Source organism: Sus scrofa, chromosome 8, assembly GCF_054392235.1.
Source record: "Sus scrofa isolate SSC_HxYL_T2T_F1_AM1 chromosome 8, Sscrofa_HxYL_maternal_Yorkshire_Landrace_v2.0, whole genome shotgun sequence".
Taxonomy (NCBI): domain Eukaryota; kingdom Metazoa; phylum Chordata; class Mammalia; order Artiodactyla; family Suidae; genus Sus; species Sus scrofa.
The window spans coordinates 37,436,898-37,451,715 of NC_139390.1; the positions used below are offsets into that span (position 1 = coordinate 37,436,898).

A 14,818-nucleotide genomic window follows, 5' to 3' on the forward strand; every position below is an offset into this window, starting at 1 on the left:
TGTCATATCTCCCTGAACCATGGTTATAGCCTCCCTCGTCTTTCCACCTCCTACGGTTGACTCCCTGGCCCTCTCTACAACACGATCAGAGTCATCCTTTTGAAATATGAATCAGGAGCTCCCATCGTGGCTCAGTGGTTAACGAATCCGACTAGGAACCATGAGGTTGAGGGTTCGATCCCTGGCCTTGCTCAGTGGGTTAACGATCCTGCATTGCCATGAGCTGTGGTGTAGGTTGCAGACACAGCTCGGATCTGGCATTGCTGTGGCTGTGGCGTAGGCCGGAGGCAACAGGTGGGATTAGACCCCTAGCCTGGGAACCCTAGAAAAAGGCAAAAAAAAAAAGACAAAAAAGAAATATGCATCAGACATTTTTGCTCTCCTTTGGGTACAACCCTTCAGTGGCTTCTTATGGTACCTGGAATAAAATCTAAAAGTCCTAAGATGGCCTGATAGGCTTCATGTAGTGATGCCTTCTCTCTCTCTCCAACCTCATTTCCACATATTTATAGGCTAGAACCACACTGTCCCTCCTCCAGTTTCTTAGCTGCAATAAACTCATTACCATGTCAGGGCCTTGGCATTGACCATATCCTCTGATGAAAATATTCCTAGTTCGTTTTTAGATCTCTGCACGTTACCCAGCTCAAATGTCATTTTAGGTTTCAGCAAAAAAGCTGCTTCCCCAAGAGCCCTTCCCTAACATCCATTTTTTCATACCATCCTTTTTTTTATTCATAATCCTAGGATTATAATTAATTATGATTATTTTGTTCATGTTTCTCTTCTACATTAGACTATAATCTGAGGACAAGGTTCATGTTTATTTTGTTCACCACCATATGTAGGTCAAGACAGGCACATAGTAGGTGCTCAAAAAATACTTGAATGAATGAATGATTAAATGACTAACCAATGTTTGGGGTATACTTAACATCCTGGTGGTGATGCATTTGAAACGGGAAAACAGCCAAATGAATTCTTGTTTTAAATGTGATCTGAGGTTATGTTATGAGATTATTTACAGTCTCAAGTCGAGCTGAATATTTTCGACATCACTTGCTTTGCTTATAACCAGCTGTAATCAAACCTTACAAGCCTAAATTGTTGTAAAAGGTTAATATCTGCAAACACCAGATGGGAAGAGTAAAGGGAATTCTGTAACTAAAATATTTGGGCTTGTTCAAATATCAGTTTAAGTTTTTAAGCAATTATGTAGGTACTTTTCACTGCTACCTAAGGAAGCGTCTTACGTTCTGACACTGATGAATGTTCTGCAGGCTCTAACATGTCAAATATCCACTTGGGTTCAGTGGTTATGAGCCACAGCAATCTATTTTGGCTAACCTGAGCAAATAGGAAAGCTATTAAAAATATATTGAAGAATCATCTAAAACAAGTAAAAAAAAAAATATATCCTGGGGATCCAGAATGGCTCTGGAGATCTAGGAGTTGGAAACCTTGAGCAGGCAGGTGGGATGGTCCTCGGGTCTGGATTGGCCCCATTTTCTTTTCTGCCCTTGCCTTGTTCGTGGTCTCCCAAGTTCAGCCTCTGCTGACAGATTTCTATTTCCTTGGCTCCAGAGGCTCTAGCAAGAGGAGAAATATTTCGCCAAGATTGTGCGTGATGCTGAGTGTCCGCACCAAGAGAAGCGGAGTAAAAGCTGGGGGCCAAGAGCAGTGACTGCTGTGTGTAAAGGGTGAATCATTAAAGAATTGTCACACCAGGGGAGGCTGGTACTCATGACCTTGGGAGGTCACTTGTCAGTAGGAGTTGACTATTCTGAGAATTTGAATTGGTTTCCCTTCACGCCTTTGCTCACCATCTCATTGCCACCTCTCCCATCTCCCTGGTGTTTTTTTTTTTTTTTTTAACCCATTGTCCCTTGATGTTAATGGTATCCATTGATTTAAATGTGTCAACTCCTTCGAGTCACATCTCACTTCCCAAAAGCACATCTTGGAAGGAAAAAATTTCAGGCAATAGGGCTCCGTGGGAAGGAAGGACAGTTGAGAAAGAAAAAAAAAAAAATCATTGTTTTAGAGGATAAGAATTGAAATTAAAGATTTAGCCAGCATTTTCTGAGCATTTTGTGCATGTTTACAGAAAGTGAGCAGTCTCTGTGACTCTCGTTAAGACATCTGCCCTGGGGAAGTACGTTGCAAGGTGAAGAGGAAATCGGAGAAAATTGGATCTTGCTTGAAAATGATAGCCTTAGAAAATAAAAAAAGATTAATAAAGCAGTGCTTCCCCTGAAAGAGTAACATGTACCACATGGTATACACAATGACTTTAGGTGATACTGTACATGGCTCTAAATAATACTGCATAACCTACCATATAACACGAGGGCAATTCTCTTTTGTACATTGCATGACATCAAAACAGCAGCCTGTTTGGGGCTGTTATGTTTTATTGCAATAACTCTTGCTAATTTCCCTTCATAACAAACATAGATCAGACCCCAGACTCTGCACTGTTAATGACAGGTAATGCTGATAGTACATTGAAGGTAGTGATCTGCTTTTTTTTTTTTTTTTGTCTTTTTGCCATTTCTTGGGCCGCTCCCGCGGCATATGGAGGTTCCCTGGCTAGGGGTCTAATTGGAGCTGTAGCTGCCAACCTACGCCAGAGCCACAGCAACTCAGGATCCGAGCCTCATCTGCGACCTACACCACAGCTCACCGCAACGCCGGATCGTTAACCCACTGAGCAAGGGCAGGGATAGAACCCTCAACCTCATGATTCCTAGTCGGATTCGTTAATCACTGCACCATGACAGGAACTCCTTGCTTTTCTTTCTAAATAAAGTTATTTAATTAAAGAGTGGGACAGTTTACAGCAAAATGTTAAGAAAAATAATAGTGCAAGCTCTACGGAGATATGAAGGTGAATAAGTTATAGTGTGATACAGAGATTTACTTCTTGCTCATGTAAAGTTACTAAGGTTCCAGACAGCTCTAGAGAGATTGTCCTCTGAGGGGTGGCTCCGTCACCCAGGCTGTGTCTTGTCACGATACCACCTGGAATTATCCCCAAGAAGAACTCCTTGGTCAACATGGAAAGAAAGGAGACAGCATGGAAAATTGCACAGCAGCTGTTCCTTGCCTCTGACTTGAAAGTTTTACACATCTTTTCCATTCACACTTTATTGGTCAAAGCAAGATGTGTGGCCATGCTGAATTTCAAGGGGGTGGAGAAATGCAGTCCTCCCATATGCTTGGTTTTTAGGGTTTTTTTAATCTTTTTAGGGCCACACCCACTGCATATGGAAATTCCCAGGCTAGGGGTCAAATCGGATCTATAGCCACCCACCTACGCCACAGCCACAGCAATGCAGAATCCAGGCTACATCTGCAACCTACACCAGAGCTCATAGCAGCACCAGATCCTTGACCCACGGATCAAGGCCAGGGATCGAACCCAGGTCCTCGTGGATGCTAGTCAGGTTTGTTAACCACTGAGCCACGACAGGAACTGCCCAAATGCTTATTAGGGGAAGAGAATGAGAAAATGATGGGTCGCAGTAATGTCTACCACCTCCTTAAAGGAATAAAGTTTGAGGTTCACTGGAGTAATGAAGAAACAGACCAATGAGTGACTCTGAAAACAGTAAGAAGAAAATCCAAACAATGCAAAAGAACCAGTCATCCACATGACTTTTTGGCTGCTGACTTAGCTTTATAGGTTTAAACAGTGATATGAGTTATTCATGAAGATGCTCTTGGCTTATCTCTTCAATATTTGGCATTTTGCTCACCAAGGTTTATTAACAGCAGTCACCCACTGCTTACATGTGACAGTCCTTCAACAGAGCAGATTTTGCCAGGCTGCAGAACTCTCAGAGAGAGCTTGTTCATTTCCCCTGCTCTTCTTGTTTTGCAGACTTGGATCCACATGCTGGTCATCGTTGGGAGCATCTTGTGTTATTTTCTCTTCGCCTTGGCTTTTGGAGCCATGTGTGTAACTTGCAACCCACCATCCAATCCCTACTGGATTATGCAGGCACACATGCTGGATCCAGTGTTCTACTTAGTTTGTGTTCTCACAACCTGTATTGCTCTTCTGCCCAGGTATGGCATTTGTATTTTCATCAGGAGAGTAAGTGAAATCGTAGGCTTAGAATTCTTTTTTTTTTTTCTTTTTAGGGCCACACCTGTGGCATATGGAGGTTCCCAGGCTAGGGGTCGAATTGGAGCTGGATTGCCAGCCTACACCACAGCCACAGCAGTGCTGGACCCAAGCTGCATCAGCAACCCACACCACTGCTCACAGCAATGCCAGATTACCCCACTGAGCGAAGCCAGGGATCAAACCCACATCCTCATGGATACTAGTTGGGTTCATTACTGCTGAACCACAACAGGACCTCCAGGCTTAGAATTCTTTAAGCAGCTACTGAGAGTGGATGGTACACCATCCTGTTGAGGAATAGAGAAGTCTGTCTGTGTACTTGTTAAAATACTGGTTTTTAAACTCTTTTACCAGAGAACAGAAATGGCTTAAGCAAACAAAAAGCTTTATTTCTCTCTCAAGAAATATTCTGGTCTGGTTGATAGTCCACAGGGATAGGACAGCTTTGTTTCATCCAGTCTTGGTCGCTGCATCCCTTTATCTCTGCCTGCATGAGGCAGAAAGAGCAGATGGGAAACATGCAGCTTTCTAGCCTTCCTCTTTTTTGTTCTTCTTTGTATTGGCATGATCCAGATGTGGCACATCATTGCTCACATCCCATTAACTAAAACCTGAGTATGTAGACTCTGAGTGGCTAAAAGCAGGAGGTTTCTAAAAAGAAGGGGAAAAGGGGTACTAAAAGACGTATCAGTCTCTACTACAGTCTGTAAGCACTGAAGACTATACCTCCCTTCTTTGATTTCACTTATTTTTTCCATTTTAATTGAACTCAATTTCTCATATTGCATAGGATAGAAATGGGTAAGAAGTATGCATGGGTTTATAATCTATAGATTCTTTGAACTCTTTAAAGTTCTTCCTCTATAGTTTTATAAAATCTGTTTAGCTAGAAACACTATAAGCAAATAGCTGTGCTCCCTTTTTAAACATAATAGGAGCATCACAATGGCAATTTCATATTATTGTCTAACAGGGTTGACGAATTAGCTCACAGGTCAATTTGGCACACTGCCTGTTTTTGTAAATAAAGTTTTACTGGGACACAGACATACTCAGTAATTTACTTACTATCTGTGGTTCTTTTGCACTATGACAGGAACACTGAATAGTTCCAATAAAGATTACCTGACTTGCAAAGCCTGAGATATTACTATCTGACCGGCTGGATGAAAGTTTGCCAACCCTAGTCTATAACACCATCATAAGGCATAATGGACACAAACCCTTTGTTACTGAGTCATTCTCTTTTTATAGTTGTATACATAACAGTAGGACTGTTAACCTGAGATGCTTCTGTAGTGTTCATTCTTATTACCAGCTTTTGGATTGAAAACTGACAAACGAACTTGTAGAATTTATGAAGAAACAATTACCTAAAAGTTAAAGCCTGAAAAAAAAAAATACCTCCAAGAGCATTAACAGTACAGTTCTGATAGTGATGAGCTGAAAAAATGACCCCCTAAAACACATCAACACCCTAATCCCTGAAGGCTGTTAATGTTTTTTTTTTGGGGGGGGGTCATTTTTTAAAAGTTTTCTTGTAGTTGATTTACAGTGTTGTGATAATTTCTGCTGTACAACAAAGTGACTTAGTTATACATGTACATACATCCATTCTTTCTCAGATTCTTTCCCTATATTGATTATCACAGAATATTGGTTAGAGTTCCCTGTGCTATACAGCAGGTCCCAGTTGGTCAATCATTCAATACACCTCAGTGTGTATGTGCCAATCCCAAACCCCAGTCCATCCCTTCCCACATTATCTGTCCCCTTTGGTAACCATAAGTTTGCTTTCAAAGTCTGTGTCAGTTTTTGTCCAGCAAATAAATTCATTTGTATTCTTTTTTTAGATTCCACATATAAGTGAAAGCATGATGTTTGTCTTTCACTGTCTAATAACTTCACTGAGTATGATAATCTCTAGGTACATCCTTGTTGCTACAAATGGCATTATTTCCTTTGTTTTTATGGCTGAGTAATATTCCATTGTATATATATACCACATCTTCTTTATCCAGCCCTCTGTCAATGTACATTTAGATTGCTTCTTTGTGGTAGCTATTGAAAATAGTACTGCAATAAACATTAGGGTACATATATCTTTTCAAATTGTGGTTTTCTTTGGATAGATGCCCAGGAGTGGGATTGCTGGATTGTGTGGTAATTCTATTTTTAGTTTTTTGAGGAACCCCCATACTGTTTTCTATAGTGGTTGTGCCAATTTATATTCCAAAAAACAGTGTAAGTGTTCTTTTTTCTTCTCGCCTCTTCAGCATTAATCGTTTGTAGGCATTTTGATGATGGCCATTCTGGCTGGTGTAAGGTAGTACCTCATTGTAATTTTGATTTGCATTTCTCTGATAATTAGCAATGTTGAGCATCTTTCGAGTGTTATTTGGCAATTTGTATGTTTTCTTTGGAGAAATGTCTCTTTAGATCTTCCCCTTTTTTTGTTTTTGTTTTTTTTGATATTGAGCTGCATGACTTGTTTGTATACTTTGGAGATGATCCCTTGTCAGTCACTTCATTTGCAAATATTTTCTTCCATTCTGTGGGTTGTATATTTGTTTTGTTCATGGTCTCCTTTGCTATGCAAAAGATTTTAAGTTTAATTAGGTCCCATTTGTATATTTTAATTTTTATTTTCATTGCTGTAGAAGTTGGATCTGTGAAGACAATTGTTGTAGTTTATGTCAGAGTGTTTTATGTGTTTTTCTCTAAGTGTTTTATGGTATCCAGTCTTATATTTAGGTCTTTAATCCATTTTGAGTTTATTTTTGTGTATAGTGTTAGAGAGTGTTCTAATAGCATTCTCTTAACATGTAGCTGTCCAGTTTTCCCAGAACCATCTTTTTGAAGAGACAGTCTTTTCTCCACTGTATATTCTTGCCTCCTTTGTCATAGATTAATTGACCATAGATGCTTGGGTTTATTTTTGGGCTTTCTGTCCTGTTCTGTTGATCTGTATTTCTATTTTTGTTTCAGTACCATACTGTATGATGACTGTAGTTTTGTAATGTAATCTGAGGTCAGGGATCCTGTTTCCTCCAGTTCCATTTTTTTTTTCCTCAGGATTACTTTAGCTATTCAGGGTATTTTGTGTTTCCATAGAAATTTTAAAAATATATGTTCTCATTCTGTGAAAAAGGTCATTGGTGATTTGATAGAGATTGCATTGAATCTGTAGATTGCCTTGGGTAGTAGTTATTTTGACAATATTGATTGTTCCAATCCAAGAGCATGGTATATCTTTCCATCTGTTTGTGTCATCTTTGATTTCTTTCACTAGTGTCTCATGGTTTTCAGAGGTACAGGTCTTTTGCCTCTTTAGGTAGGTTTATTCCTAGGTTTTGTTTTTTGTTTGTTTGTTTTTTGGGTGTTTTTTTTTTTTTCGGTGTGATGGTAAATAGGATTATTCCCCTCATTTCTTTTTCTGATCTTTCATTGTTAGTGTATAGAAATGCATGGATTGCTATGTATTATTTTTTTATCCTGCAATTTTACCAAATTCATTGATGAGCTATAGTTTTCTGATAGCCTCTTTAGAATTTTCTGTGTGCATATCATCTGCAAAGAGTGATAGTTCTTTTATTTCTTGTTCTTCTCTAATTGCCATGGCTAAGACTCCCAAAATTTTGTTGAATAAAAGTAGGGCAAGTGGACATTCTTGTATTGTTCCTGATCTTAGAGGGAATTCTTCAGCTTTTCATTGTTGAGAATGATGTTAGTTGTGGGTTTGTCATATATGGCATCTATTACGTAGAGGTAGGTTCCCTCTATGCCCACTTTCTAGAGGGGTTATTATCAGAAATGGATGTTGGATTTTGTCAAAAGCTTTTTTGCATCTATTGAGATGATCAAGTGGTTTATATTCTTCAATTTGTTAATGTGGTGTATCACACTGATTGATTTGCAGATATTGAAAAATCCTTTCATCCTTGGGATAATTCCCACTCGATCATGATGTATCATCCTTTTAATGTATTGCTGGATTTGGTTTGCTAGTATTTTGTTGAGGATTTTTGCATCTATGTTCATCAGTGATATTGGCCTGTAATTTTCTTTTTTTGTAATATCTTTGGTTTTGGTATCACAGTGATTGTGGCCTCTTAGAAATGTTTGGGAGTGTTGTTTCCTCTGCAGTTTTTGGAAGTCTCAGAAGGATAGGTGTTAACACTTCTCTAAATATTTGCTAGAATTCTCCAGTGAAGCCATCCAGTCCTAGACATTGATTTCTTGGAAGCTTTTGAATCACAGTTTGAATTTCAGTACTTTTGATTGGTCCTCTCATCTTTTCTTTTTCTTCCTGGTTGAGTCTTAGAAGATTGTACCTTTCTAAGAATTTGTCCATTTCTTCTAGGTTTTCCATTTTATTGGCATATAGTTGCATATAGTAGTCTCTTATGATCCTTTGTATTTCTGTGATGTCCATTGTAATTTCTCCTTTTTCATTTCTTTTTTCTTTTTAAAGGCCACACTTGTGGCATATGGAGGTTCCCAGGCTAGGGGTCAAATCAGAGCTGTTGCCACCAGCCTACACCACAGCCACAGCCATAGCAATGCTGGATCTGAGCCATGACTGAAACCTATACCACAGCACATGGCAATACCAGATCCTTAACCCACTGAGCAAGGGCAGAGATCAAACCCGCAACCTCATGGTTCCTAGTCAGACTTGCTTCCACTGCTCCACGATGGGAACTCCTCCTTTTTCATTTCTGATTTTAATGATTTGAGCCTTTTCCCTTTTTTTTTTTCAAGAGTCTGGCTAAGGCTTTATCAGTTCTTCTCATCTTTTCAAAGAACCAGCTTTTGGTTTCACTGATTTTTTTTCTTCTGTTTTGTTCATTTCTTGTTCATTTATTTCTGCTCTGATCTTTATTATTTATTTCCTTCTACTAACTTTGGGTTTTGTTTGTTCTTTCTCTGGTTGCTTTACATGTAAGTTTAAGTTGCTTATTTGATGTTTTTCTAGTCTCCTGAGGTAGACTTGTATTGCTATAAACTTCCATCCTAGAACTGCTTCTGCCACATCCCGTAGGTTTTAGATCATTGTGTCTTCATTGTCATTTGTCTCTAGGTATTTTTTTTATTTCCTTTTTGATTTTTTCAGTGATCCATTGGTTATTTAGTAGCATATTATTTAGTCTCCACATGTTTGTGTTTTTTGCAGGTTTTTTTTCCCTCTTGTAGTTGATTTCTGGTCTTAGCATGTTATGGTTGGAAAAGATGCTTGATATGATTTCAATTTTCTTAAATTTACCAAGGCTTGTTTTGTGGCCCAGAATGTGATCTATCCTAGAGAATGTTCCATGTGCACTTAAGAAGAATGTGTATTCTGCTGTTTTCAGAGGGAATATTGAAAGTCCGTTAAATTCATCTGGTCTAATGCATTATTTAAGGCCTGTGTTTCATTGTTGATTTTCTGTCTTGATGATCTGTCCATTGTGGTAAGTCCTCCAATATTATTATGTTATTGTCAATTTCTCCTTTTGTGGCTGTTAGCAGTTGTCTTATATATCGAGGTGCTTCTACGTTGGGTGCATCTATATTTACAATTGTTATATCTTGTATTGATCCTTTGATCATTATGTAATACCCTTCTTTGTCTCTTGTAACCATCTTTATTTTAAATTCTAACTTGTCCGATACGAGTATTGCTACTCCAACTTTCTTTAAATTTCTGTTTGTATGGACTATCTTCTCTCACTCTCACTTTGTATATGTCCCTAGAACTGATGCAGGTCTTTTTTAGATAGCACATATATTGTATCAACTCAGCCAGTCTCTGGCTTTTGGTTGGAGCATTTGGTCCATTTACATTTAAGGTAATTATTGATACATATGTTCTTATTGCCATTTTAATTGTTTTGGATTTGTTTTTGTGAGTCTTTTTTCTTCCCTTTCCCTTTTGTTCTCTTGTATTTGATGACTATCTTTAGAGTTGTGTTTGGATAGATTTTTCTTTTTTGCATGTGTATCTATTGTAGATTTTTGGTTTCCAGTTACCATGAGCTTTTGATATAAATCCCTCTCTATACACACACAGACACACACACACACACAGTTGTTTTAAATTGTTTGTCTCCTAACTGCAAATGCATCTCCAATATTCTGCATTTGTACCCTCCTCACTGTTGCTAGTTTTTATCTCATATTTGTGCGTGGATGATTTCCTCTCTTTACTTTATGTTTGCCTTTACCAGTGAGCTCTCATTTGTATTTTTTTTCCTTTTTTTAGGACCACACCTATGGCATATGGAAGTTTCTGGGCTGGAAGTTTAATGGGAGCTGCAACTGCCAGCCTATCCCACAGCCACAGCAGTGCCAGATCTGAGCCAGTGCTGCAGCTTGCAGCAACACTGGATCCTTAGCTCACTGAGTAAGTCCAGAGATTGAACCTGAATCCTCATGGATGCTAGTCAGGTTATTATTCTGATGACCCACAACAGGAATTCCCTCATTCATAATTTTATTGTTCCTAGTTGTGGCCTTTTCTTTTCCACTTAGAGAAGTTCCTTTTTAATTGTTGTAAGGCTGGTTTGGTGGTGCTGAATTCTCCTAGCTTTTGCTTATCTGTAAAGCTTTTGACTTTTCCTTCAAATTTGAATGAAAGCCTTACTGGGTAGAGTGTTCTTGGTTTTAGATTTTTTTTTCCTTCCATCACTTTTATATTATGCCACTCCCTTCTGGCCTGCAGAATTTCTGCTGAAATATCAGCTGATAACCTTATGAGGGTTCCCTTGTATGCTATTTTTTGCTTTTCCCTAGCTCCTTTCAACATTTTCTTTATGTCTTTAATTTTGGTTAGTTTGATTAATATATGTCTTGGGGTATTCCTCCTTGGGTTTATTCCAAATGGTATTCATTGTGCTTCCTAGATTTGAGTGAGTGATTCCTTTCCCATGTTAGGGGAGTTTTTAGTTATTATCTCTTCAAATATTTTCTCCATCCCTTTCTCTCTTATCCTCTGGCTCCCCTATAATGTGAATATTGGTGCATTTAAAGTTGTCCCAAAGTTCTCTTAGACTGTCCTCATTTCTTTTCATTATTTTCTTTATTCTGTTCCATGTCAGTGATTTCCACCAGTCTATCTTCAACCTCACTTATTAATTCTTCTGCCTCCTGTATTCTGCTATTGATTCCTTCTAGTGAATTTTTATTTCTGTTACTGTGTTTTTCATCTCTGCTTATTTAATCTTTAAATCTTCTATTTCCTTGCTAAATGTTTCTTGTGATTGATCAATCTTTGCCTCTTTTTTTTTTTTTTGTCTTTTTGCCTTTTCTGGGGCCACTCCCATTGCATATGGAAGTTCCCAGGCTAGGGGTCTAATCTGAGCCTATGCCAGAGCCACAGCAATACAGTATCTGAGCTATGTCTGTGACCTACACCACACCTTATGGCAACACTGGATTCTTAACCCACTGAATAAGGCCAGGGATCAAACCTGCAACCCCAGGGATCAAACCTGCAACCCCATGGTTCCTAGTCAGATTTGTTAACCACTGAGCCATGATGAGAAATCCCTTTGCCTCCATTTTTTTTTTCTGAGACCTTATTTTTTTAAAATTTTAATATATTTTTTTTATTTTCCCACTGTACAGCAAGGGGGTCAGGTTATCCTTACATGTATACATTACAATTACATTTTTCCCCCACCCTTTCTTCTGTTGCAACATGAGTGTCTAGACATAGTTCTCAATGCTATTCAGCAGGATCTCCTTGTAAATGTATTCTAAGTTGTGTCTGATAAGCTCTGAGACCTTAGATTATCTTTAATATCATTATTCTAAAGTCTTTTTCATGTAGGTTGCTTATCTCTACTTCACTTAACTGTTCTTCTGGGGTTTTGTCTTGTTCCTTCATATGGCTCATATTTCTCTGCCTTTTCATTTTGTAAAGCTTTTTGTGTGGTCTCCTTTTTGCAGGCTACAGGGTTGTAGCCTCTCTTGCTTTTTGTGTCTTCCCCCTTGTAGGTGAAATTGATACAGGGACTTGTGGCAGGCTTCCTGATGAGAGTGTCTGTTGCCTGCCCCCTGGTAGGTGGAACTAATTCTTTTTCCTCTGGTGCATGGGGGTTTTTCTCTGAGTGTGATTAGAGATGGATGTGTGCCTGGGAGGACTTTACATAACCTGTTTGCTGATGGGTGGGTCTGTGTTCCCACTCTGTTTATTATTTGGCCTGAGGCTTCTCAGCCCTGATGAGTAGGGCCAGATTTTTCCAAAATGATAGCCTCCAGGGGAGCTCACACCAATGATTATTCCTGAGACCTTTGCCTCCTATATCCTGCCCCCACAGTGAGTCATAGCTGCCCCCTGCTGTCCCAGGAGACCTTCTAAGACCCGCAGATAGGTCCGACCCAGATTCTTACAGAGTCTTTGCTTTGCCCTGGGATCCAGTGCATATGAAACCCTGTGTGCATCCTCCAAGGGCAGAGTCTTTTTCCCCCCAGTCCTGTAGAGCTCCTATACTCCAGCCCCACTAGCCTTCAACACCAAATGGTACAAGGGCTGCTCCTCTAAATTCCAGATGCCCAGGCTCAGGAACCTGATGTGAGGTCTTGAACTCACACCTGTGGTAGAGCTTCTGCGATTCAGTTATTTTCCAGTCCTATACCCAGTGGGTATAGGATTGCTGATATTGTGAAAGTGCCCCTCCTACCATCTCATTGTGGCTTCTTCTTTATCTTTGGGTGTAGGATATCTTTTTTGGTAGCTTCCAGTCTATTTTGTTGATTGTTGTTCAGCAGTTAGTTGTGATTTTGATGTTTCCATGAGAGGAGGTGAGCTTGAGTTCTTCTCCTCTGCCATTGTGTTTCTCTCTTGGAGGGTGGTTTTTTAGGGTTTTTTCTGCTCATGTGGTAAAAAAGGAATTTGTAGATATAATTAAGATAAGGGTCTTGAGACAGGGAGGTTATCCTGGATTATCTCTGTGGGCCCTAATGCCATCACAAGTGTCTTCATAAGAGAGAGGCAGGGGGATATTTGACTCAGACAGAAGAGGAGGAAGCACTTTGGCCATGGTAGCAAAGAGCCCTTGGTCACAAGCCAAGGAATGCCAGAAGCCACCAGAAGCCAGAAGCAGCAAGGAATGAATTCTCTGGCACCTCTAGAAGGGAACTGGCCTTTCCACCACCTTGATTTTTTTTCTTTTTCAGTGAAACTTATTTCAGAATTTTTGGCTGTCAGAACTGTGAGAGAATAAGGTCTTGTTGGTTCTAAGCCATCAAATTTATGATAATTTGTTACAGCAGCCATAGGAAACTAATACAGGCTTTGATATCAGGAAGATGGTACTGATATTTTTAGGTACTGCTACTACCTAAAAATGTAAAAGTGGCCTTGAGATTAGATGATGGGCAGAGGTTGGAAGAATTTTAAGACACATGATACAAAAATACTGTATTCCCTTAAACAAGCTGTCAGTAGAAATATGGACATTAAAGTGCCTGCTGATGAGAATTCGGAAGAAAGTAGGAAGCATGGGTAAAGAAAGCCATATCATTTTAGAAAATACATAAATGGTCATAAACAGGCAGTTGCTAGAAATATGAATGTTAAAGGTTCTGCTAGTGAGGTCTTAGAAGGAAATGAGTAACAAGTTACTGGAATTTGAGGAAAGCAGATTTTTGCAGTAAAGTGGCAGAAAACTTACTTGAATTATGTTCTACTGCTATGTGGAAAGCAGAATTTTTCAAGGATGAGCTTGGATATTTAGCTGAGGAGTTTCCTAAGCAAAGAGTTAAAGGTTTGTTCTGGTTTCTTCTTGCTGCTTATAGTAAAACGTAAGAGGAACGATGGAGGGAAGTACTGTTAAGTACAAAGGAACTAGATTCAGGAAATTCTCAGCCTATCCATATTTCAAAAGCTGTAAAAGTTAGAAGATTGGCTATTAGAAGATTGGCTATTAGAAGATTGGCTATTGTACTAGAGAGAAGGCTAAAAGTGTGGCTGGACAGTCTTTTGCTAGTGCTGAAGAGACTAGGGGTGTGACTCATTGATCCTCTCAACCATATCAGCAGCCACCAAGAAAGGAGATGGGATAAACAGGAAAGATCTATGGAGGACCCTCTCATTTTATGGCATAAACACCCATGACATACACTGGAGACCCACAAGGTTTTTGAGACTTCTATAGCAGCATAATTATTGCCAGCTTGGACTGAAAGGGACAAGTTTGTGGTAATTTGTTATAATAGCCACATTGTAGGAAACTAACACCTAGCATTTAAAAACATACTTATTGGGAGTTCCCGTCATGGCGCAGTGGTTAACAAATCCGACTAGGAACCATGAGGTTGTGGGTTCGGTCCCTGCCCTTGCTCAGTGGGTTAACGATCCGGCGTTGCCGTGAGCTGTGGTGTAGGTTGCAGACGCGGCTCGGATCCCGCGTTGCTGTGGCTCTGGCGTAGTCTGGTGGCTACAGCTCCGATTAGACCCCTAGCCTGGGAACCTCCATATGCCGTGGGTGCGGCCCAAGAAATAGCAACAACAACAACAACAACAAAAAGACAAAAGACAAAAAAATAAATAAATAAAAACATACGTATTATGCCAATACTTTGTCTGTTGTATATTATCTCATTTAACTTATCATTAAGCCTCTGATGCAGCACTATTGGTATCTCTGCTTTTACATATTTATTTTCTCAGTGCTTTACAAATATTAATTTAATATT

At 39.4% G+C, this 14,818-nt stretch overlaps 2 protein-coding genes across 24 annotated transcripts in view; one reads left to right on the forward strand and one right to left on the reverse strand.

Moving 5' to 3' along the window:
- The window catches only part of ATP10D (ATPase phospholipid transporting 10D (putative)), a 122,742-nt gene that overhangs the window by 106,199 nt on the left and 1,725 nt on the right, over window positions 1–14,818 (forward strand). For all 21 annotated transcript variants that reach the window (XM_084971956.1, XM_084971963.1, XM_021100569.2 and 18 more), the window contains one exon: window positions 3,887–4,074. In XM_084971956.1, coding sequence (XP_084828082.1) covers window positions 3,887–4,074 — 188 coding nt within the window. The remainder of the gene's footprint in view (window positions 1–3,886; window positions 4,075–14,818) is intronic.
- CORIN (corin, serine peptidase) overlaps window positions 1–14,818 on the reverse strand; it is a 297,345-nt gene that overhangs the window by 1,590 nt on the left and 280,937 nt on the right. The gene's annotated exons all lie outside the window — the stretch shown is intronic.